The sequence below is a fragment of the Gouania willdenowi genome, chromosome 16, assembly GCF_900634775.1.
Source record: "Gouania willdenowi chromosome 16, fGouWil2.1, whole genome shotgun sequence".
NCBI lineage: Eukaryota > Metazoa > Chordata > Actinopteri > Blenniiformes > Gobiesocidae > Gouania > Gouania willdenowi.
This window is the reverse complement of record NC_041059.1, coordinates 16,269,304-16,295,313: the sequence shown is the minus strand read 5'-3', so window position 1 is coordinate 16,295,313 and position 26,010 is coordinate 16,269,304. Positions and strand designations below refer to the sequence as shown.

The 26,010-nt window shown below is 38.6% G+C and overlaps 1 protein-coding gene across 2 annotated transcripts in view; it reads right to left on the bottom strand.

Moving 5' to 3' along the window:
• nkd2b (NKD inhibitor of WNT signaling pathway 2b) overlaps positions 1-22,586 on the bottom strand; it is a 29,692-nt gene extending 7,106 nt beyond the window's left edge. For both annotated transcript variants that reach the window (XM_028471825.1, XM_028471826.1), the window contains exons 1-3: positions 22,305-22,586; positions 22,164-22,190; positions 21,984-22,075 (exon numbers count right to left, since the gene is read on the bottom strand). In XM_028471825.1, coding sequence (XP_028327626.1) covers positions 21,984-22,075; positions 22,164-22,190; positions 22,305-22,332 — 147 coding nt within the window. In that variant the 5' untranslated portion in view covers positions 22,333-22,586. The remainder of the gene's footprint in view (positions 1-21,983; positions 22,076-22,163; positions 22,191-22,304) is intronic.
• Positions 22,587-26,010: the final 3,424 nt, after the last annotated feature.

Genomic DNA, 26,010 nt, shown 5'->3' with positions numbered 1-26,010 from the left:
TTTATGTGGCATAGTGCAACCAAGGGAAGCTTCCATCGCTCCGTACCTGGTGACATCAGAAATCCCCCAGCGAGTCTTTCCCTCTCCTTCTCTCCTGCCTGGCACCCATCCTCCCACTGGAAAACACTGCACATCTTTGTTCCCGTATCGACCCTTCGCGCTCACCCCCGTAAACATACCTGCACATGTTCCTTTAAATCCATTCTTCAAACCATTTGATGCATCACTGATTTGGAAATATGATGTTTACTAAAACAGGAGAGGCTAACATGAGTGCTGTTGAAATAGTTCCTCTGGCCTCAGGGTTTAAATTACAGCACCATTATGATCAGATGTCCGTAACGTTCTTTTAAAACAAACATTAGCACTGGATATCGAGAATAAAATATGAACTTTTTGTTTCATTTGGAATCATTTGGACATGAAATTTGTCATTCTTACTTAAAAAAAACAATAAATCAACGGTTAAATACAGAGCTCTTGTTGAATTACTATTGTTCTGTGCCATCCAAAACAAACAATCGGCCCTTTCTCTTTAATCTTATGTCGTTTAGCCTCTGTACTGAAATGCTGATCGGACAGAACTGAGAAGTTTTCAAATCACGCATTTCATTTGACACTGACACATAAAAGCCTTGATGACCTACGGCCAAGCAGCATTCCTGCTCCCTCTCAGAAAAAGCTTGAGATGATGTGCGGTTCCCCTATAATGAAAATGAGGTCGGCGGAGTATCAATGTGAGGAAAGGTACACAAACTGCATACTCTTATAAATACTGAAGAATGAAACTGGAGAAGGAGTGGGGCCATTGAGAAATAAAAGCCCACCATTCCAGAAGAAACCAAGCTGGCCTGGACTCAAAACCAGATGTGAGTGGTTGTACGGCTGAGTAAAGGGGAAGGTGAGGAGGGGGAGGGTCGGTTACACAACATTTTGCTCACTATTTTGCAAAACAGAAAAAAAAGATGAAAAGTGTTCAACTTTAGAAGAAATGAGCAACCTTTTGCCTTCTTGGATCAACGTGTTTGAGACAAACTATTCAAACGGTTCAGAGGTAAAGCTAAAAGTTTTCCCAAGTAAAAAACTGCACAACAATGCAAGGATATAAATGTGCCTTATATCCACATTTTCCATCTTTATGCAACACTCTGTGATGGGCTGTTTAAACCTTTATCAGAACATGCGTCACTGCTCTGTCTCTGGTTCATCACATTTCTTTAGACGAACAACTTTTGATGTACTATTTCTGTTGCAGCTTTGGAGATGTTCAAATCTGTTTGTCAATCCAACAGAAATTTGTGCCAACATAAATCTATCTCACTTCAGAAGGTGTATTGTCTGATCTGTGCACATTGTATTTATATAAATCATAAATCTCATCTGCTGGAGATTTCTTCCTGTTGAAAGAAAAAAAACTGTTAGATGGGAGTTTTTTCTTCCCACTGTCACTTGTGCTTCTTCATGTGAATTTGTTGGGTTTTTTCTTTTTATTACATATTTTATATTTTGATAGCGCTTTGAGATGACTTTTGTTGTATTTAGCGCTATATAAATAAAGCTGAATTAATTTAATTGAATAATTTGACATTAATTGTTGTTTTTTACATTTTACTGAACTTTTGCTGAGCCATGAAAGGAAAACAACTACAGTAAAAAAAATAGCCATAATAATCCGTGTACCCTTCATTCTTTGGTTATTTCGTTTCAAAACCAAATTAAAAAATTTTTTTTTTTAAAAAAACGGATTGTTTTTTTTGTTTTATTAATTTAAAACCAGAAACAGGAAAACGGAAAAACCAAACAAGCAGCATTTTTCAGTTTTAAATTTAAACCTGGTTCTGTCTGTGTGATATTTGGATATTTACGAAGAAACTAGGACGAGAGCCTCATGTTTTAATCTCACCACACAGAACAACCGACAGACGGACTTTTATTCTGCTGCGTTTGATAAAAAATAATCTTGTATCATGTTGTCCATCTCACACCGTTGGCAGAGGCGTAATTTGTGTCGATAACGTTTTGTTAATGAGTTATTGATGCTGGAAGTCTGAATCTGTGAATATCTTCCAACTTTACCGAACAGTGTTACGGTCCAAATAGTATCCAGATAAACCGGTGACTGGGTGGACTTTTGCTCCCGGTCCGGAAATAAAAAGTCACGTTCCTGGTGAATTGAAACATTATTAATACAGCAATAAATCAAAACCAAAAAATGGATGTTATGTAAAACGTACATGTGTGGAACTAGAGGTGGTGTAATCAATTTAGTGGTGCTCCTCGTTTCTTGTGATCAACTTCCGTGTGTGTTGACGGCTGCTGTTAGCAGTATTTATAACGTGCAAAATAAATATTTTTACTGCCCTCAGAAAAGCTGTCATTTTTTTTTTTGCAAAAGTGTCACATGGTAGAAGTTCTAACATCTATTGTTCCTCACACCAGCCTCACAGTTGAATGTCGGTCACCACTTTATTTGGATACTATTTGGATCGTAGCACCGCGAAACAAAACCTAAACGTGAGCAGCTTTTTATGAGTTAAAACAACCACACACTGAATGAAAACAGAAGCAGGACCAGAAAACTGCTGAAATATTGTGTGTGGAGACCTGGTCCAGGACCTGGGGAGGGAAACATGGTGCAGCGGACATCAGTTCTTGCTCTAATTTCCCTGTAATTATCAAAATATCACACAAACAGAACAAGCTAAAATAAATAAATAAAAAACGCTGCTTGTTTGGTTTTTGGTTTTTCTGTATTTCTGTTTTGGTTTTAAATCAGTAAAACAAAAATAACAACACTGTTTATTTGTTATTTTGATTTGGTTTTAAACTAGAATAACCAAAGAACGAAGGGTACATGGATTTATAAAAAAATGGGTTTTCTTAGTTTCTAAATTAAAATAAAAGTGTGTGTGTTTTTTTTTTTTTTAAATCATTCATCGAATACGTATCAGAAATACTAAATATCGGTGCATCACTACTTTTGATTTCCTCATGGGTGAACTTATGAGCTTTTGGAATGCACTTTGACCATCTTGTGTCCCACATTTATGGATGACGGAGAACCTTCAGAGACACTCAGTGACATGGTTTTACAATTTTGTGGTTCAATATGTCCGACTCTTTGCAAAATGTTTCATTTATGCTCCATCCATGTATCACGGTGCTCAGATCTATCTATGAATAGAAATGAGATTAGAGCAAAAAGCCTCTCCGTCTTCTGGATGATCCGAGATGGCCCAGATATGGTCTTTTCAGGGTAGCGCTGCTCACTCAGGGGTCAAGCACAAGGCAAAAGCCCCTCCATTGGCAGAACATCAATCACAGTGGTGAAGCTCTTTGGTCCCAGTATAACAACAGCTGTGGCCAGAGATGAGCATGCTTGCCAGTCTATATAACAGTCACCTGCTGTTCAATGAAAAGCGGCGACCCTCCCCAATCATTTTCTCACTTTGATTATGACCCCGAGTGAGGCAGAAATAAACATTAGCATCAGTAGCTAACCAACCTCTGTCATCAGTGCCCAGATCAACTTGGCTTCAATAATGTGGGCTTTGATAGCTTTATGATAAACAGGACTAGCGCTCTATCTGATGTCACAGAGTTACATCCTGTCAGATATACAAGTCATTTATACCAAATGGACAGGAAGTGCGGAGAACTTCGTTTTTTTTCAGAAATTTCCAGAAACTCATCAATAACAAAATAACATGCTGACTGTTGTACAAAAGTATTATATACCACTCAATGTTTAATGGCATTATGCAGCCCAATCGTATAAGTGTGAATGTTAATGTGCGCTCCAATAAGCAGTTATTTGATAAAAAATAACAATAATAACCCTTAACATGAGGCTTTGAGGTTTGGGAAATATCACAGCAACTCTATTTTTTGTTAAATTAATTAAATAATAATAATAATAATAATAACTGATAAGAAATTGAGGAATAATCTAATTGTATTTAATTTACTTTTTAAATACCATATATCTCAAGAGGGACAAATGTAGCAGTTGGATGATTTAGCCATTGCAGCATTCTGCAGGTAGTTGATCATATTAAGCATATTAACAATAATATTTTTTACATTACTTCAGAATATTGGTGTCCCAATCCAAATTTTTTACCTTCAGATAAAATACCATTATTGCAGCCTTGAGTACTGGCCGATACCGACATCAAGTCGATATATGAGCATGAGTGATACATATTTCAATTGATTATTTTGTAGTATGGAAAGTCACAAAATGTGATATCACTCTAACAGAGAACAATAGTCAGCAATAGTAGGTATAAAACTGACCCTTTTATTATCAACCAATGGGTTCCATACATTTTAACCTTAAACATAAGAAATAAATAAATATTAAATAAATTAGAAGACCCTGAAAAATAACATCAACAAATCCAATAACAACTCAAATGTCATTTTAAAGCTGCAAAAAACACCAACAGTTTAACTTAAACATAAGAATATTATACAATGACTAAGAACAAATATATAAAACATTTTTAAAAAATTAGAAGACCCTGCATTAATGACCACAAAAACAATAAAAATACAATACAAAAATAAACCATACTTTTAAAAGTGCAAAATAACAATTCAGTTTCACTTCAGTTATTTTTTGTTTTACAGTATTTCGTTCTGTCAGCTGCTGGAACAGGAATGACTCCTTGTATCTGACTGCTCGTATCAGAGAGACATAATCCGATCCGATTTGTTATTTTGTTGCTGACAAACCAATTTCCAATATCAATATCAGTACCCCAACTTCAGAATGTCCTCAAAAAGTGCAATCTGACTGGGGGTTGTAACTTCTCAGCTGACTGCTAAGCCAATCATGCTTGTTGCTCAGAGTCAAACGTCACTCGTGTCTGACGTTGGAACAGATGCCTTCAGGATTCACATGTTTATATGATGGTCAAGTCATCACACATCCTGACTTTCTGTGGATTACTTATTGTACAAAAATGAGGCTTCATCACACGCACGGCATGACCAAACTCATCCTGGTCTGATCACCTCTGATGATGCTTGGCCTTCTTCCACGTCTTATTTCTATGAAGAAGAAAAAACCCAACTAAATCTCCAATCATTCCAATAAAGGGGATTATCTTTTAATATCAAACCACAAAATGTACACTTAATTTTGACTTTTATCAATATTTGATATAGAAAACTGGTCAACTGGTCAATTTAGTGACATAATAGGTTAAGCTTAAGTTTTTAGTGCAAAATGCCTTTAAAAAAATTAGACACTCGACATGTAGCAAATAAGAAAGAAGCAAGTACACAAGGTGATGGCATATCAAAGCCAGTGTGGGACTCAAACAGGATGTTGCTCTGTTTCAGGCCTCCATGTGAAATTCTGTAAGCTCCTGCACAGGCCCCCGGCTCATAAGGCCGGCCAATGGGGAGCGCGTTCAGGCGATAAAGCTGAGGGGATTTGTTCCACATTCCACAGGCCCTTCAAACAACACAGGGAATCTGAAAATTGCCAGGTCGTGGGTGAAGCAGGTGACTTGCTGCCCCCTTTGTCGTTCAAAGGTAGACGTTGTCTCTAAGTGTCCAGTGCAGCAGTGTTCAAAGCAATGCCAGCTGCAATGATCTCATGTTCAGTTTGACCAGACTCCTCAAAGCAGTTGTCTGTCAGATTCGACAAGTAAGTACCTCTCCACCTTGTCTGCCTCAGCACTCTCACCTGTAAAGGGCACGTTTTGTGTAATGCTGGCAGTGTCAAGTTTTCAGCTGTCTGTCTCACGTCAGGATGTCAGTTGTAATTGCCCTCACCTGTGAGATAACCACAGACACCACTGTTTTCACTGCTTGTGTTGTTAAGCTGTGAGAGATTTGAGTCACTGCTTTGAAAAGCAGGCCTTGCAGTTCATAGGGGCGAGGCTCTGTGGTTGGAGGCTGGTGGTGCTGCAGGCTCCTGTGGGTGACTGAGAAATGTAAACAAACCATGTTGGGGAGGGACAGCTGCACTTAAGTGCGGAGGAGCAGTAATGCTGCCCTGGCAGCTTTGTGCGTTCTTTGATTGCCGACTTGTTTCATCTGATGTACTTAACCAGGACAAAAATATGTATGTGAGGTTCATTGGCGTGTCTTGACCCTAGGATGAATGTGTCTGTGCTTGTCTCTGTGTTGGTGACAGGACAAAATCTCAAAAGACAAAATCTCATCCCCTTGTCAGAAAAATAGGCAAAATCCCAATCTCATGTATAAACGAAACAATAATGGCACATATCTTATAACAAAAAAATATTACGATTAAGGTTAGGGTTAGTGTTGAAACATGTGAAATTAGAAATTAGAATTTAGTCATGTCTGTGGTTCTTCCTGCTTTGTGTCATTTGCCAAAACGTCCTTCAACCTCAAAAAGGGTTTTAAAAATGGAAGAACAGATAAATCAAATGTATTGTCTGTATATATAAATATATACATATATTTTCCAAAGGAAAAACAATACTTATTCCATTTCAATGTGGGTCATACCAACGACCCACTAAATTAACCCCAGTAAATTTAAGTAAACGTTTGAAAACTGATATTTTGTGTCTGTTCGCCATATTGTTACGTGTGTTACTGTTACTATGATTATGGACACAACTCCCTGTGTGATAGTAGAAGTAGCATTTATTTAAATAATTATTATGGTTGATGGCACTTTAAGAAATGTAGATAGAGACTAATCTTTAAAGGATCCCTGTTATTGTAACTGTAGAACTGTCTCTAATTCTTGTATACAGATAATGTGACTACTGAGTTGTATGTAATCACTTTCTTTGGCTATAAAGCGTATTTTTTAAAGGTCCATTGAATGTACTAATTTCAGTTATAAAGATAAAAACAGAGAGGGCACACCCTTGTATTGTTACTAGTGCACTGCAGTGTTACTGCCTGCTTTGTTTTTTCATCACATTTGGGTTTGCTGGTGGTAAATGAATGTCATTTCTTTAGTGCTTCCTTCAGTTTACTTACCCATAGAACTACAGATGCACACGAGTAACTATGAAAAGAGGACCCTGTCGTGCTATGACCAATCAGATCCTAATGTAGCATGAACCGAAAATGTTCAACTGTGAGGCATATTAGGCAAATAAAGAAGGATGCCTACTGCATAAAAAGGAGGATTCAAGCCTGCAGGTCAAAGGACGCCAAAAATACTGAGTTCTGGATCGCAGAAAGCAACATATACAGCAAACTGACAGACTGAGCCTCTAATAACTTACATGCTATGGTCAAACTATTCTCAGTAACACTTTCCAAACCTCAACTCCCAGGAGACACCACTTGTTTGCATGATTGGTACTGTTGCTCCAGTGAAAAAAATTACATCCTGAGGCCATCCTGTCCAGGGTTACAAAGGTCTCTGCTTGGTGGAGTATGGCACAGAGTTTGACATTAAACATCCTAAAATTCAGAGTGGCTTTTTTTTTTTAAACTCCCCAATCCTTTTATGCTGTTGTGTAATTCTGCATTGCTATCCAGTACTTCTGTCTCCTCCAGCCGGCTGGAATGGCCACAAGAATTCTTGACACTGCAAGAACAGGCCTAATTCCAAGATGTGAAGTTCCTCACAGGCCTGGAACTGGATTTGAGGTCACACTAGGGTTAACGCGAAGTGTTTTCCTAAGAATTCCTAAAAATACCCTCCTGCTGGGCTCAGGAAGCAGAAAGAGACTCCATGATCTTCAATGGATATTCAAAATGGACCATTGCCAGTGGCCCAGTGACTGCAAAGCTGTAGAATGTGAGATGTAACTTCCCATGGAAAGGGGAACAACGTTGAAAGAGGAGGAGAAAATGCACACAGCCAATTACTGATGCACCAAATTCGTGCAGAGCTCATTCATATCTCTGCTGAATAATTCTCAAAGAAAATTGCCGCTCCAAAAAAAAGCAAAGAGCACATTTGAGTATCCGTGCGATAGATTACTTTTGAAATCATAGCTACAAGACAGGAATTTTTATAGCCTCACGGAACAAACGCTCGTTCATCATTTTTAGTTTATATCTGGATTATGTCGTGAGGCAATCCATAGGCGTCGGACAGTGAGACAAGAACATGTGTGCTGCTTCTTGTTCTTTTTGGACTGAGGCTGCCATGTGTGCACTTCAGTCACCTGACTGACTCACCGTGCATCTGAAACACTGTTCCCCAGTGTGAAATTCTGAAATGTAATTCATCCATGGTACAAGCAAAGATCAAAAGGCTACGGTGCAGAGGGCAGCTCAGCTCCAGCTTCTGCACAAAGCTGTTGCTTTCTCCACCATAATTATCCACGACCAGGTCCATAGAGCCACCACAGGGTAGACACTTAAAGAAAGCCTTCAGCAGCTTATTCTAACGTGTAGTCTTGTCTTATCGCTGGTTTAAGAGCTACAACACCAATGGAGTGCTTTCTCTATCACACAGTCTTAAAACACAAAGTGTGACACTTAGGATCTGATCAAAGTTCTCAAACGGGGATTCATGGCTGAGAAAGTGGCAGGTGCTGATGTGCAAAAACACTCTGAAGGCATTGAGATAATCAGCTGCTGCCAGGAGAGAGGAGCTCAGAGCAGAGCATGTGACAGCAGGGGTAAAAGTTCAGATATTCTGATACACACCAGCATAGATGAGAGGATAAGTCAGGTGTCTGTCAACACCAAGACCTTTAGTGCGGTTACATCACTGCATTCATCACATCCAGACTGTTTCACACAACCTTTTAGATAGAGGAGTTGCTTTTGACTTTGTTGAGATTCTGTTTGTCTAAAGTTTTTGCAAAAGATATGAGCTAAAGAAGCATCATTCTTATGAAAAAACCCTGAGATTTGAAAGAGTGGCTTCCTTTTGTGATGTGCCTCCTTTGAGCAGATGGTGTCTGTGAAACCTTCTCGGTGAGGGGGGGGGGGGGCTTCTCCAGGAGAACTGCTGTTTATTTGAAATGAGCCTTTAGGTAAACATGCTACATGGCACGCGGGGCCAGGTCAGCTTTTGAAGTGGACGGGCTTGGGAAAGAAATGGGTGGGGGAAGAAAAGAAGGCTGCCTTTAGAGGAAATGAGAACAGAGGCTTCTTTCAGCAGTGTTTCATCTTCTCCCTCCCTTTCTGTCACATATAGAAAGAGCACAAAAGCTTGTTTAGAAACACCTCGTGAAAAGCACTTTGTACTTTGATTCTACTGAACACATTGGTGCAATCTTCTGTCATTTTTTTCGGTAACCGCAAAACAACCACGCAAAAATAAACAGCTAATTCCCCGTCCTTTTAGCTTTTCACCTTCTGATGTTAGTTCTAATGTTGTTATGTTTAACAAAAGCAAAGGTTGCAACTATTCCCCACAGCTGAGGAATGTGTTGTGGAGAAGGACCAACAGGCAGAACTTGGACCCAAGCTTTGAAGCTGCTTGTGTGTTTCAACAGCTAACCACTTTCAGATGGGACTATGGCGTTTTATGAGCTGAGTAATGGTGATATGTACACATGTGCAGGGTAGGGGTCCCCATGAGGGAAAGGCTCAGCTCAAAGCAGAGAGCAGCCTTCAGGGGCCTGTGAGAGGCTGTATTTGATCAATCTCAAGCCATGACACTATGGGTTTTAAAGAGAAATATATAAAGTTGTACATTGTTGTGTTCACTTGAAATCCAGTTCATTTCAGAAAAAGGTTGAGTAAATGTTACCTTTAACATTAGCATTAAAGTTTTTGGATAAAAGTTGACTTTCAAAACAAAAGAAGGTATCTTCTACAGCTGGAGTTAACTAAAATGCAAATGTCAGCCTCTTTTTCTGTTTTGACAGACAGGAAATCAGGGATTGTAGGGTGTGCGTGTGTGTGTGTACGTGTGTGTGTGTGTGTGTGTGCGTGTGTGTTGGTGGTATCTCACTCTATGCCTTTAAAACTAGCAGTGTCAGATTCACAAATGTTTACTGAGGATGAAGTTTCCAAGCATTCAGGGGTGACTCTGAGGGCTTTTTTATTGGAGAACAACCTTTAAAGTGAAAGAAAAAAGGTTGAAAAGAGGTGCACAGTACCTCACAACATGAAACGTGTGTGAATGACCCAAACACACAAAAGAGGGCTTTGAATACATGTAAACTTTTTTCTTTTTTACGACCTTTATCTTTTGAAATTCTTTTCCTTACTCTCCTCTTTCCAAACTACAATATAAGCTATTCATTTATTATTCATACTGGTTTTTGTGTATTGGTCTGTATTGACCTTCTTGGATGGACACAATATTGACTTTCTCTTGGTTAAATTCAACTCCTATTAAAGGACAATCTTACATCTACATCAAAAAGCAAAACTTGAAGAGTTTTTTTAAGCAAACCACATATGTCAAGCGCATTTGGCAAAAAAAAAAGTAATAAATCAAAATTTTCTTTAAAAAATAAATAAATAATAAAGGTTTTTGTGTGTTTTCTCGACTTGCTCCAACTTTTCTGGTGAAGCGTCATATTCAAAAGAGCAACAGATGAGTTCATGACTTCCTCAGGTTGTCACATACATCATGCTGCTTAATATGTGATCAAAACAACCTAATCAACTAACAATGACTATGATTACCAAGAACCAGCATAACTAAATAAACATACTCTCCGCAGTCTGCTCTGAGGTTTGAGCAGTGAAGTACACTCTGAAAAGTCCAGGGGTTTATGTGGAAACATACCTTACACACTAAAATGTAATAACCCCTGAGTCTCCCAGTGTTTTACTTGGCTCATCGAGCATGAGATCAAACAGAGACTTGGATACAGCGTCCATTGCCAAAAATGTCAGTGCTGTGCACTGGACTCCAACTTCAGGTATTTTCTTACGCCTGGCAGGCAGCATAAGAGCAAAGACTCTAGCTAACATTAACCCTAAACGGGGCTTCCGCGAAAACCCTCGAACCGTGCAGGGGAAGTGAGGTCTCCCCTCTGTCATCGTCGACCACGTACATCCAGGTCACGTGGTGCCAGTGCCAATGTGAGGGAGGCTTTCTTTTTTCTTTTTCTAAGAAGCAAAGATATTCATGGTGGATTGCACGTTTCATGCATTGATGTAATCCACACTTGCAAGGCTACACTAATCTCCTAGCAGTAAGCATGGAGATATCTCATGAATATCATGAGAATCAGTGACAAGAAGTATGTACCGGTAGCTTCAAAGCATAGTTTATGAAAGGCAATGTCTCTAAAGGAAACGGAACTTCATTCCATATGTCTGCAAATAGGCGCTCCACCGATGAAAGAAGACAGGCTGTCGTTTCTTTTGTCTAAATATATTCTATTCATCTTTTACCTGCAGGAGAGCTTTAAAATGACTTTTCAATTCCTCAAATATAACCAGTGATGGCTGTATGGGTGTGACAACAGCTGTCACAATGTCATCAAACCAAACAAGCTTGTCAACAAGTCAGATGTGATTTCTATAAAAAGGCTATTACATGGTTTGGGTGTGTGATGCTTAGTAATAATAATAAGTTCTAAAATTAAGTGCTTCAGCCAGGAAACTGTGAGCTTAGCTTATAGTGCAAAGGCTGGAAACACAAGAGGTATAGCGGTTCAAGCTAATTAACACGTCACATCTCATTTGTGCAGGACTATTTTGGGCAGGGGGCCAAAACAATGACATGAAATGTATTCAAACAATGTAAATGGAGGCACTAACAGGATTGTGTGGATTGAGACATGGACACCATGACAGCCTACTTTCAATGATTAATGCACGTAGCACTCAGGCAGGAAATAAAAAAGATGCCACAGTAAAAAAAAGATGTAACATTGTTACAAATAAACTATGAATAAATGAATAAAATCTAATTAATTGCATGATATATATATGTATATATATATTTTTTATTGTAATGAACTTGCATTGTTGTACTCAAACTTTCATAAAGAAGTGTATTGTACACTTTCTTTACTACAATATGAACACACGTTAAACAACTACATTCAATTTAGTTTTTAAAGCACCACAAATGTTTTAAACAAATCAGAAGGGAATATTTTACTCTTTAATTCAACTTTAAGCTGAACAGAAGCCTTCAGAGTAAAACATACTGTATAGTATAGCCTTGTTTCACAAAAGCTTTGTCTTTGTTTTTTAACAACATGGTCTGGCCAGTAGAAGTCATAAAAATAAATTCACCTTAACCATTTCCATCTATATGAATTTCAATCAACCAAGCTTTATACATAGAAAATGCAGCTCAAAGTGCTTTTACATTGTTAAAAAATATACCCACCCCGTACAAACCGTGTCCACTACACACAGACACACAAGTTAAAATAAGGACAATGGCACATGGCTGGGTTCAGAGGATCTCAGTAAGGAGACATCACAAGGAGCCGTCTACACCAGGAACAGGACACAGACCGTGGGCACAGGACGCTGAGACAGATCCCCCAGTCCACCAACTCGGAGGGCCACGAGACAGATAGCACCACAGCAGCCACGTCCCACCCAGTACAGAGGGCTCCCTCCAAAAAACACTGGGATAATAAACCTAAAAACTATAAAAACCAAAATAATAAACAATCCTAAAACTATGAAAACAACATAAAAGAACAATCTTAAACTATAAAAACAACATAAAATATAACATCATATAACTATAAAACAACATCAAAGATAACGTCATAAAACTACAAAATAACATTAAAGATAATAATCCTAAAACTATAAAAACAACAAAAGATAGCAATAAAAAGGATAGATAACGATCCTAAAATAAATAAATTATTAGTTAAAAGCTCATTTGAAAAGGTGGGTCTTAAGCCTGTTCTTAAAAACATGAACGTTCTCTGTAGCCCTGAGGTGCTCATGGCAGACTGTTCCACAGAATTTGCTTCATATTAATTCAGTGGTTCAGTGCTTCCACTGTAAAATATTCCAATTTTTGCCAATGTCAAAATAAGATCTCTTATTTAGTTTCAAACGTGAGCTGTTTAACCGTGTAACCGTTGTAGCGCTTGTTTTTAAAACCAACCCTGGAACAGACAGATACATTTGATACTTTATTTAAGACTTTTTTGCTTTGACTGGGGAAATGTTGACTTATTGTAACATTCATTTAATTATTATGTTATTTGTTGTTTCTAAATGATATTATTCAATCAATTATCTAAATTGTGTATATCCTGTTTAAAATGATGCAGACAGTAAGTTTTCATGATGTATGGAGAAAATTCAGGATTCAAACTGCAAAAAGAAATGGACCCTCAGTTCAAGACCTCCTTAATGCATAAATATATTGTTATGCACATGGATATGTATTATAATTATACACTGCTTTGAAGTGAATGAGTATAGTTGACTCAATTCCTTTTTTTAATGTGTCTTTTCTAATGGAAAATAAAAACAGTGCGGACACACAGAGATAAGGTATCTATGAGCTGAGCTAAACCAGCCTGTGGGGTTAATGACGGTCTGCTGTTTCCTCAGTTTGTTACCTATGTAGACATGTTAATATTTCTTTTTTTTGTATGGTGAATAAATTATTGTGTCTATTTTTTTAGCTTTGCTAATTTTGTTGTCATTAAACTCCGATTATAAATCAGGGAAAGAGGAGTGCAGTGCCCAATTCTGCCTGCAGGGGTAGTATTGCGTATGTGTACTCGAGCGCAGATTGGCCCGCATCATTCTGTCTGATCCCGACCCAAACCCGACAGACATTAAGATATTTAAATTCTAGCGCGACCCAAACCCAACTGTTAAAATACAATTTCTTCCTCATACAATTGACATATTTACGCTACGTTAATGTTAACAGAACAGATCAGCGCACGAGGTAACAAGTGAACGTCAAACACAAAAAGGCGCACAAGAGACCCAGTATTTTTTCCATAATCCAGGTATCAAAGCTAAGGATGAATCCATGTTCTTTGGTAGATGGCTTCAAGGCCGTCCTCCTCAGCTCGATGGTCCTGCCGGCAGCGCTGAAGCCAAACCCGACCAGCAGTTCTAAATATCTCTCCGAACCAGACCCAACCTGTCTGGTACCAACGGGCTCTAGTCAGCTATCCTTCCTCTAATGTGTACATAGACTTATTAAACGGTAGGACAGCGTTTCCCATGCAATAACATAGCTATAGATGTGGCACAGAAACAGCCAGTCACTACTACACCATGAAGAATTAAAGCTCCTTATGTTGTCTTTACTGGCCACGTTTACATGGGCGCTTTAAGTCCCTTTAATTCAAAATCAAAGTTAAATCCTCTTTAAACGTCTTCATTCCAAATGCAAATACTATTCCGAACTAAAAATCTGAAATTAGGTGACTGGTTTATTCCAAATTAAATAATTCCTCAATCTTGTAAACACTTAAATCCGCTTTAAGTTCATTCTGGTCGTTCTGCGCATGCTCAACTTGCTGCGATGATGCGCTGTTGACGACATAATCCAGGATGGCCCCCACAAACCCCCAGACCTAAAGCGGAATTGAATAAAGCCAAATAAACCTGTTTTCCATGTAAACCTCAATTCGGAATTACTATTTTCATGTAAACACGCGGCAGAACCCTTTAATTCCGAATAATTTAATTTGAAATAATTAATTCCGAATTAAAAAACATAATGTAACCGTGGCCATTGTCCCTCCAGCTGACGGTACATACAGGCCAATGGTGTGCACAGCAACTGCTTAAAGCTACAGTAACCAAGGAAACAAACACAAGAATGATGATAACTTCTTTCATTCTTAAAGTTAGTTTTCTCTGCAGTTAATTTTGTTATCATACCTTCAATAAATTCCCATCAAAAGCAAATTAAATTTAGCGAGCTAGAACTGAGATGAAGCAGCGTGAAAGGGGGGCAAGCAGCATCAAAGCCCTTCAGCTGGGATATGTGATCCTATCAAAACAAACCTTTTTTTCTTCTCACAGTGTCCCAATGTTTTTCTCAATTTAGCATTAGCTAAACAAACCACTCAGAGCCCGTTACTCAACTCATTCACTCACAGACATTCAGACTACGAGAGAAGGAGAGGAACTGGACTTCTGACTCAGAGGTGTGGATGTGTCGACGATAATATCCACTCGGATACTCAAGGAGGAACCAGCAACTGAAAGAAGTTTGTAGTACAGCGATGAGTGTCGATGACGTTTCACTGACAAAGAAGTGAATGTTTGTTCGAGGCAAGTTGCAAACAAGAAATCCCAAAGAAGCAGTAGACTACAGTAAATAAGGATGAAACGATGAGATGACACCAACTGACACTTTTTGTATTATAAGCTAAGCACTGCAGTGAGTATACCTGTTACACTTTCACCTCTATCTTTAAAAAATCCTTTAATATCTTCCTGGGAAAGAAAAAAAAATCCCAAAATCCCAAAACCTGTAACCCTTACTTCTGCTCCTCCTCCTCTTTCCTTTTCCCTGCCATCCCCTTCCCACCACAACCCCTCTCCATGCTCCAGGATTTTGGTGTACAAACCAGGAACAGATGTCTGCTGGGGCCGCGCTGAAAGACCCTGCTGTTCTGGATGCCAGCCACATGCTTTTCATTCAGAGATGAAGGCTCACAGCTCGCCTTCTTGTGAAGCCAATTTAGGTGAAAAAAAAAAAAAAGAGAGAGAGAGAGAAGTGATGGAAAAACAAAAACTCCAAATGCCTTTAAGTCTCTTCAAAAGCAGCACATATACGAGCACACCTTTCTGTCTCCTCTCCACCGTGATTTGTTTCCCTGTAGAACCTCATCCAGGATGCTTTCTCTACTCTTCTTCATGTCACAAGATGTAAGAAGGACTAAAAATATTTCCTTAAAGACATTTTGAAGGATTTAAAGAGCAGTATGGTTGTATCCAGAACACACAACTCCAAGCCTAGTATAAAATGACTCCAGTTTTAGTCAACTTACAGTTGTGTGCCAAAGAGTTGAGATTACATCAGATCCAGATCAAATAGTGCCTGGATGGATCTGAATCTGATGACACAACTGCAAACAAACCAAGCTTTTCTACCCACATTTCACCAAGAGACGGTTTTTCATCCAGGGAAAGTCTAACAAATACAAATGTATATATATATATATATATATATATTTTTTTTTTTTTTTTAAATGTCAATTATTTTAATCAGCTATTAACTATTAAATTAATAACTCAGCTCCTAAACCCTAAATCATTAGCTCCTTTGTAACTTTTTACAAGCTTACACAAATATGTGACTTAAGTATTTTCTGCATATTATTGCATCAGCCTGAATCTCAAACCCCTATTAGCTTTGAGTGTTTTATTAATAACCTTTCAAAGCGGAGTAATGCAGCTCTTTGTGGTAGGGTTTCTAATGTTGACACACTCCATCTTCACGGGCCAAGTCTGTGGGAAGTTTTGAGACAAAAGGTGGCGCTGAAAGGCTGAATTAGCCTGTCAATATTTGAGTTTGCCTGTTCGGATCTCCTAAGTGAAGCACAGCAGTTGTGTTAGAGCTTGTGTGAGCACTTTCAGCTCGTTGGTAATTTCAGGGGTAGCAGGATACGCTACAGCACACCTTCATGACGCTAATAAGGAGCAATTTCACTCATTTAGTAACTACAGACTAAGGTCATGTTTTCTGCAGCAGGATGGGTGACTTTAGTCGCCGAGGCTGCTTTGATCTCAACCGTAGCGTTTCAGTTACTCCAGGTGCTTGAACAGGTAAAACTTGTCTAGGGAACCTGCAGAAAAATGTCAAAGTCTTGACAATTGTAGGCATGATGAGTTTAATCCTGCTGAATCACAAACCCTTTGTCCCTTAATAGCAAGCTTCAAGCAGACGATTAAATTACAGAGAGAAGGCAAGCTCAGAGTTGCAACCTGGAATCCTGCGGCTTGAAGAACTATCAATATTTAAACACATCTTAGACTTTTAACAAATCTCTTCATCTTTTGTTTCCTGACTGCACATTAAAAGTTGTGGTCTACGCTGAATGAAAACAGTTTGAAAATTGAGGAGATTAAAAGGTTTGCACAGGATGATTCTTGCATGTGTTTGTTGTTTTGTTTTTTTTGGGGTGGGGGGGCTGGTAGAACACCATGCTCTGGCCCATCCCCCAGTGCGGACAGGGCAGGGCAGGGTAAGGCAAGGCAGGGGGATAGAGGAGTGAGGGTTTGGAGCCTCCACTGATATCAGAGCCCTTTTATAACTCCCTGTCCTGCACTTTGAAGTCGCAGCCAGACAACTCAGGAATCTACTCCCCCGGTTGACAATGAGGAGGGGGATGGTCAGTGGCGAGCGTGTGTTTTGGCCCATCTTCCTCTCCATAAAATTCCACGAGATTCTGACTGTCTCCCCAGCACATCCACCATTAAGCAGTGGTGAGACTTTCTAGTGTTTTTCTATTCGTAACAAGCATCTGTGGTTTCAAGTGGAGACATGAGAACTTAGATCACTTTCAACACATAAAGACATTACTGCTTCCTATAGTCTTTTAATCTGAGAATAAATCATGAATTGTAAAGTTTTTTTTTAGCACAATCTTGTGTCTAAAATCACTATAAGAATGAAATAAAAACACTTCTTTGCATCCGTCTAAAGGACTCTACATCCCACAATGCAATGTGCGAAACTTTTCCGTTAATATCAATAAGAGAGTGTTCATGGTGGGCATCAAAACAAACTTCCAAGCGTCAATCTCAACCTTTTACGCATTGATTGATCTTTGAGGCCTACACTATGGATTTAAACAATATATTGATAATCCATGCAAACAACAAACTGGCAACATTTCCTAATGTCTCATACATACATACATACATTGTGCCCACATCACACTACTCATGCAAACACAGGTGGAAAAGAATCAAACCCATGACGTTCTGCTCAGCCATTGCAACCAATCTGATAAATATGTGTATGTGTATGTATGTAGTCGCCCACAACAGATTGTGGCATTAAAACATAGCCACAAGCATTACATTAAGCTAATAATGTAGATCATAATGTGTTTTCTTAATTTTTAAGTTAAATGTATAGTTTTTTTTATTGAACTTTAGAATTTAGTTTTGCCCAACTTGGATCTAATGCACGGTTTAATGTAACACTGGTTGTGTTTATTTAGGCAATGTTGCTTATTAGGCCTTTATAAGTAACAAGATGTAAAGTGAAATGACTTTAATAGTTTGTTTTGTGTATTAAAAAGAACTTAAGATGAGTTTTATGTCACGTAAATCTGATAGTCATGGAAAAACATCAAGAAGCATAAAGACTGGCAAACATGTGATTTCTCTAACATGATTGATGGATTGAAAAATGGATAGAATATACAAATAATGACTAAAATAATCATTTACTTCAGCCCTAAATGTATTAGTTGTAAAAATGTGTAAAAATGACTTTATAAATTCCCAAGAAGTATATATGGCTTAGTATTAAAGGTGCAGTCTGCAACTCTTATAAAAGTGTGTCATTATGTAAGGACAGCTTTACAAGAAACTGGTAGTTAGTGTGAAAAAAACAGACCCATTGAGTCCCTGCTGCTGCTCCTGCAGCCTTTGGCAGATTGCCAGAATGCACCGCGACCGAGCAAAAAGAACCAATCAGAGCCCGGATTATGTTTGATGGACTGTCTGACAGCTGTTGCTCACAGACCCCGCCCCTTTCCCGGGGCTGAAGCACCGTCTTTTTTACAGTGTATGGTCTGGAGGAGTAGAAGATGGAATTAGCAACTTTTCTGCTTGAAAGGTAATTACTGCTGCTTGATTTACATTATGTTTGATTTGTAATTGTTACACTAGAAGTCTATAGTACATGTGTTGTTCATGTGCGCGCAGCAGCCTCCGTGTGAGCTACTGTAAGTGACACTGAGTTGTTGCTGCTGCTGCTCCGGTGTGTGCACATTGAGAGAGAGAAGCGCTGCTGTAATATGCTTTTAACAGAGCATGTTATATTACTGTGATGTTGCTGTTGGACTAACGTTAGCTTGTTAGCGCCTCTGAGGGAGGCACTTTGGATTGTTTGGAGGCAGGGCAAGAGAGCAGCGGGGAGGGTGAGATCTGTGAGTTGTGGACTGCACCTTTAAGCATTTAAAAAGAAAAGTTAAAATCTTTAGAGCATCCACCAGCTAAAGCAGTCAATCAGCTTGTGATATAACCAACTAACGTCACAAAATAAATCTGCAGGTTGACACAGATAGAAGCAGAGGGTGGGGCCCACTGAGTAATAGGTGCCAGGTTTATGTCTTTGGTGGTTTTTCTTTAGGGGAGTGTGAACTCAGACTCCTCTGAAGGATAGAAAAGCTCTCTTTTAATTTGCTGTGAGTGGGCGGTTTATAGCCCTGGTATAATCCATAACTCATCCACTATTCCACAGACTCAGAGTGAACCTGTGTGTCTGTGGGCTGCACACTCCAGTGGCCCTCACATTTACAGGCTAATTGAAGTGAAGTAATGTTATGTCATTGAGGTTTGTCCACTGGGAGTCGCACGATGAGGAAAAAGACACAGTCATGATGCCAACAGCGTGAGTGTGCATGTGTGCTAAACTGCTTCACGCACCATGGTTTGGGGACCATCACTATCATCTACGGATGCTGGCGGAGGAATAACCGCAGCGTGTCTGGCCCAGACATGACAGGAGAACACCAGCCCACAACTCAGCAAAGACATCAGCATGTCTTCACACGGGCCCGTGAATGCAACACGCTCCACTAAACATCTCAGATCAGCTTTCAGGAAGTAGGACTGTAGCTTCTTCACTCAGACCGCTACGAAGAGCTTGTCAGACTCACTTAAACCCAAAACAATCACACCTGGCTTACATTTATTAGCATTTTGCACTGATAAATCATTTAAAGCCAAATAAATACTTTTCCCAGTTTCCACTTATCTTAACTTTATCTGAAATAGCAACTGCTTTTCTAAAACTGATTCATTCACTAACACATGAATCATAATGTGTGCATAACTGATTGCCAACGGACATTACGGGGCCACATTTTTCTCTATGGCTAATATAGAGTTGTATGTAGTAAACAGGGAACGTGTAGCATTTTACTGCACTGTTTGTACTGACACACTTCCTTTGTATTAGCCTACTGCAGGGGTGTCAAACTCATTTTAGTTCAGAGGCCAAATACGGAGCAGCTTGATCTCAAGTGGGCTACAGATTTTTTGCGGGAAAATTAGAAGTTTCGACAATATTGTACCCTAATTTGCACTTCTGCGTATACAGTACATAAAATACTAAATATGTAAGGAACCGACAACATCCAAGCAATAGGAGTCCCAACAGGATCTTCATGTTAAATTTCCTAGATTTTTTGACAAGTTTCTATGAAATTGAGGGAAATAATATTTAACCATTTAAGGAAAATTGAATGATTCTGTAAGAATTTTGAGTTTTTGTCCACTGTAATAAAGGGCCCATGTTAAGCTAAATCAACTTTTCTGTGCTTTAAACATCATAAAAGTGCTATATGGGCTTCATACACATGCCCAAAGTGTTTTTTTTCATTGATTCCCTCAGTCTTTAGTGAGACGGTGATTTGCTCCTTTCTTACTGCAGGGCGAGCCCAAACACCTCGCTACAATTTGATGACGCGTTCCCACTTTGATGACGAATTTGAGCTGAGCTGGAGAAGACGCGGCTCCAAGAAGCTCTCTGCCGTCTACAGACACGCCCACTCATGAATATGCATAAGTAGGCCGTAAATCAGCCTGTTTGTGTAGAGTTGTTCAGAAAGTGACTTTTTCAGAGGCTAAAACTCTGGAAAACAGGCGAGTTTGGGAAAATAAACCTCAAATACTATGTTTTTTGGGTTCTTAGAACAGATGGAGATGGGTGAAAAATAGCATGACATGGGATCTTTAACATTAGAAATGTTTTCTCTGTCATTTTTACTGTCTCCTGCGGGCCAAATTGGATGCTCCAAAGGGCCGGATTTGGCCCAAGGGCCATGAGTTTGACACGTGTATGGCCTATTGTAAGACAGGTTTAAAAAGGCTCACAGCTTCAGGCCAGTTCATCTCTTTCCTGTCCTGATGTTTAGCAGATTTGTTTCCAAATATCAAATATTTCTCATTTTGCATCATGGGAACAATAACTATTTTTCTTAGGATGTCTTTACATCCATAATAAGCTTTAGCATCACTAGCGTCATCCAAATCCCTCAAAATGTTCAGAACTCAGTCAGTCAGTCGTTGATGATCTTCATCAAAAGTCCTGGAGGATTGATATTTTCAATAAATATTCAAAAAAGAGTCAAGTCCGAAAGACCTGTGATACAACTTAATGCTTCAACCAGTGAGATGATCACAATATGATGATTAATTCATTCCAAGGGCAATATTTCATCATTTGACAAAAGTGACCAAAACATCACACTGTGGCCTTTTAATTTGCAGAACAACTTGTGTGTTGAGTCATTTTCTGGACACATTAATAACACCCTGGTTTCATGATGGCCACATGAGAAAAGAGGACATGCTCATAGAGCTGGGCGACATATAGACCAAAACTCATATCTCAATATGTTTTCTCAAAATGGCGAAATACGATATAAATCTCAATCATTTTAATTCAAATGATGTCTTACCAGAAAGACAATTCAGGGTTCAATTTGCTGATGCAAAATGCCACACAGGCACATTTATTAACAAACAGCTGCACAATATGTGCCACTTTTGGCTTTTTCTCCTCTAAGGGACAGCACGTGTGAGTGAGTGCTGTAATGTGGCTTGTTCAGGGGAGGGTCTGGGTTAGGATGCATTCAGAAATCCATCTAACTGCATCATCATCATGCTCTTCTGAGAAGTAGCGAAAGCAGCGACTCCTTAAACAAGTATTTTAAAAACAAAACAGCCTATATAAAATATATATGTATCAGTATCGGCGATATTGTAATTTCCTATATCGCCAACATAGAAAACTCGATGTATCTTAATTCCCGATGTATCGCCCAGCTCTAGCTCGTTCACTAGCTTCTGAGTTTCTGATCTGAGAGATGCGCCAAAAGCAGCGACTTTGAAACACACACCTTGGTGATGAAATAAAAGCATCATATGTATGAGCACAAAGGAGGTCCACATACCTGCATGCTCTTCAGCTTGTGATCCACTGCGCTGTACCTCTCACATTCCTCCATCCCTCTGCGCAGGAACGCGTTCACCACAAAACTGTCTCCTGAAACATCAGCAATAAAACATGACAAATCTAAACATCACTTTATCCCAACGTGAATCTATTCAACTGATCCAGGTTTTATTCTCACCTTCTGGGTTCTCCCTGCGTCTGCACGCTTCTCGGGGATCACGGAGATACAACGGGAAACATTGGTTAGTTCAACGAGATTTATTTGAGTGGTTATAAAAAAATTAAAAAAAAAAAAAAAGTGACTTTGGTGTTTTCTTACCATGCTTTGACTGAAGTTTGCCCATCATAAAACCTCTGCTTCCTCTGATGTGTGAAAGTAGGTCCTACTCCGAAAGCATAACACAGACTCTCTACATGGTCACATTGTCTTAGCAGGAAAAATAAAAAAAATAAAAGTCCACAATGACCGAAAAGCGAGTGACTCAATCAGCAGTTTTCTGACTTTTTAACTAATCATGAAAGAATGAAGGTCGGGGATGTGGAGGGAGACGAGGCGCAGCCGCTGTCCGTCTGTCTGTCTGTGTGTCTGTCTGTCTGTCGCTGAGCGTTACTGCGCTTCATCTGATCAGGAGGCGCCTGGACGCAGCTGCGTCAAACCCACAGAGGTGAGAGGAAGTGGCAGGGTCACACATTTAAGAAAATAAAAGACAAAACGTAAAATCAAATAAATAAATAAATAGTGGCATTAAATGGAGACATGCAACGTGAACAGTATTAAATTAGGATGTAATGTAACAGACAAATTTGCACTGCTATGGATGGTACAATGTACAAAATTTGCAAGATGAGAAAATACAACGAGGTAGATTTGTGTCTTTATTATTCAAAAAAAATAAATAATAATAAATAAATAAATAAGCATTTTCAATCAAAGAAAAAAGTGTTCAAATGCCAACAAATATTTGAGACCCAAATAGTTGTATTCGACCAAATGTTTCTTTTTTTTTTAAAATTGTTTTTTAATTTTTTAAATTTATTTATTAAACATTTTTTTTTTTAATTGAAAATGTTTTTTTTATTTTTTATTTCATTTTTTTTTTTTTTAATTAAATGTACCTCTATAGAATACTGGGCTGACTATAATGATACGACACAATATTTTTAGAAAGGGAGAAAAGGCCAAAAATAAAAATGAAATAAAATAAATAAAATGCAGTTTGAAAAATATGCTTTTACTTGATGTTAATTCTGGAAACACTTTGGGCATGACCAATTAAACTAAATAGGAATAGAGAAAAATAAATAAATAAAAATAATAACAAATGTTTTCCTATTTAATGTGCAAATAAAAGCACTTCTATAATTGCTATCTGTTCATGAAGTTTGTCTAACAAAATTTAAAAAAAATCAAACTGGAACAGTCGGTGCAGCCCTGATTTAAGATATGGACATGTTCTTTTTCAACAATAATAGCATGTCCACATTTTTTTTTAGCACATTTGGGCATTAACTGTAATACATCCTTTTTTGCTGAGAATAATTGTTTGTGTTTGATATTAGCTGAATTAATCTGAACAAGATGCATTTCAGTATTTGACTGTTGTTTGTATCATCAGCGTTATATATTATTATTATTATTATTTTTTTTTGCAATCTTCAGAACCTTGAGTGCCTAAAAAGCTTTTATTTTGAAAGTCCCGTTTCTTCCATTCCAGTTGGAAGCTCTGTGTAGCTTGATGCACTTGGTCTAACTTGGTTTGGCAGCTCTTGTTCTGCCTCACATCCTCTAATGGTGTTTGTTTCCATCGCCTACGGCTCATTCACGGCTTTCTAACTAGATTTATGATTTTAAACGACTTTGTTTTGTCTGCTTGTTCAGTGCTGTTTGCCTTCTTGGCGATTTGAACCCTAATTAAATTTCACTGAATGTCAGATTCAACGTTAAATCCATCACAACACACAATATTCTGATTAAACACCTCGTTGTAAAACGTTCAATCTTGAAGTCAAAGTTATTTAAATCAGTGGTTCTGAAACTGGGGTCCGAGGGCAAAAAAGGGGTCATCGAGTTGAAGCTTGGAGGTCAATGAAATTATTATTATTTTTCCCCCAAAAAAGTGTGTAACTATGGGCAATGCATCAATAAAACAGACATACTTTACATGTACAGTACATACTGGACATGATGCGTGAACAGCTGTATCACTGTGAAGTATGACGCCTGTCTCAATGGCTATACATATGTGCAAATCAAAAGGCACATCTTTGTTTATTTTATCTTATATACAAGACTAGTACAGGTACTCTTAAAGTTCATTACTACTCAAATATCCCTATAAAGTAAAAATGGGCAACTTCTATCAGAGCAGGGCCCACAAAAATGTGATTGGCTGATCCAAGGGTGTACCCCCGCCTAGCGCCCAGTGTCAGCTGGAGTCTGAAAATGGATGAATAGATGATCTGACAGGATCATTATCAACATTTATGTTAGCAAATAGAAAAATGACCAATCTGAGCATTAATACAGGAAAAAACAAAGGGTTTTGTCTTTGTAGTCCTTTTGTCTGGGTGTTCTCTGTGTGTTTTAAGACATTTTGTGTGTTTTTTAATTCACTTTGTCTATTTTCTTGTCAATATGGTGACTGCCCCCCAGGGGATGGGTTAACTTGCAGAGGACAAATTTATATGTGTAACAACATGTGTAACAACATGTGTAACATCATACACCAATAAAGGCTTAAAGCCAATTTAATATTTGTGGCCTTTTTGTGTTTTTTTAGTCATTGTGTGTGTTTTTGTTACATTTTTTGTGTTGTTGTCTATTTTTCGTGTCATTTTGTGCACTTTCATTGCCATCTTGTGTCTTTGGCATATGTTGTTTTTTTTTGTAATCTTTTTGTCTTTAAGTGGATGTTTAGTGTGTTTTTGTTATCGTTTAGTGTACTTTTGTGACATTTTGCTGTTGTTTTCTGTGTTTCTGGAGTTTTGTGTATTATGTTGGCCTTCATATAACTTCCAACTTCATGAATTACAATTCTAATTTGCACGAAATTAGACCTAGGGCCGCATGTGGCCCCTGGGCCACCAGTTGCCTATGTCTGTTGTAAAGGGACCCCGAATCAAAAAAGCTTGAGAAGCCCTGATTTGAAATAATATGAACAAAGCACACGTAATAGCTGCACCATTGAACTTGAATTAATACCATTAGCCTTTGTCGTTTGAACCTTTCCGTTACCCCAGCATTTGTTTAGCTTTGGCACAGCAGATGCTTTTGATAACCTGCTTTTGTTCACAGTGTACGAGCAGTGAGAACATGTTCTTCAACTTGCAAACTTCAAACCTCAACCAGCAGTCTTACAGTTTGTTGCTTTTGGCAGGACGATAAAAAAAAAGAGCTCAGAGACATGAATATTCAGCAGCTAACGTTTAGTTCAGAGTGAAAACACAGATGTAATGTAAATGTTCCACATTTGAGCAAATCCGGGTGACACTCATATGATTATATATGGCATGTATCTGTTACACTTTTCTCACTGCTCATTTATAGGTAATGACCATCTATAGCAGCTTTGTAAGACAACTTAGACAACATGGTTGATCAATGTTCCGTCTCTGCCGCTGAAGCGTTTTGATTAAAGCTGAGGCCTGTACTTTTACTGTATGTGTCCCACTTTCACAGCCATACCATGATGAGTACATCTGTGCAGCTCTTCATGTCACATGACTCCATGCAGACACACGACTCTCAGATCACTGTCTGTGCGTGACAGGATGAGCCACCATTAGCATATACAGCTCATTGATGGCAGCTGCCTTTGATCCTGTTTGCTGTGCCTAATTATCACCATTTCTCTCCATGAAGCCAAGCTCTCAGGATTCTGCCTCTTTTAAAAAAATGCAATCTTTTCTTCATCCTCTTCCTCCCACACCTTCATCTAAGGGTGACGGGTATATGGAACGCAGAAATCTCAACAGAGCAACCAAACAACACTTCCTCTCCTATCTTTCTGACAAGACTGGTTAGA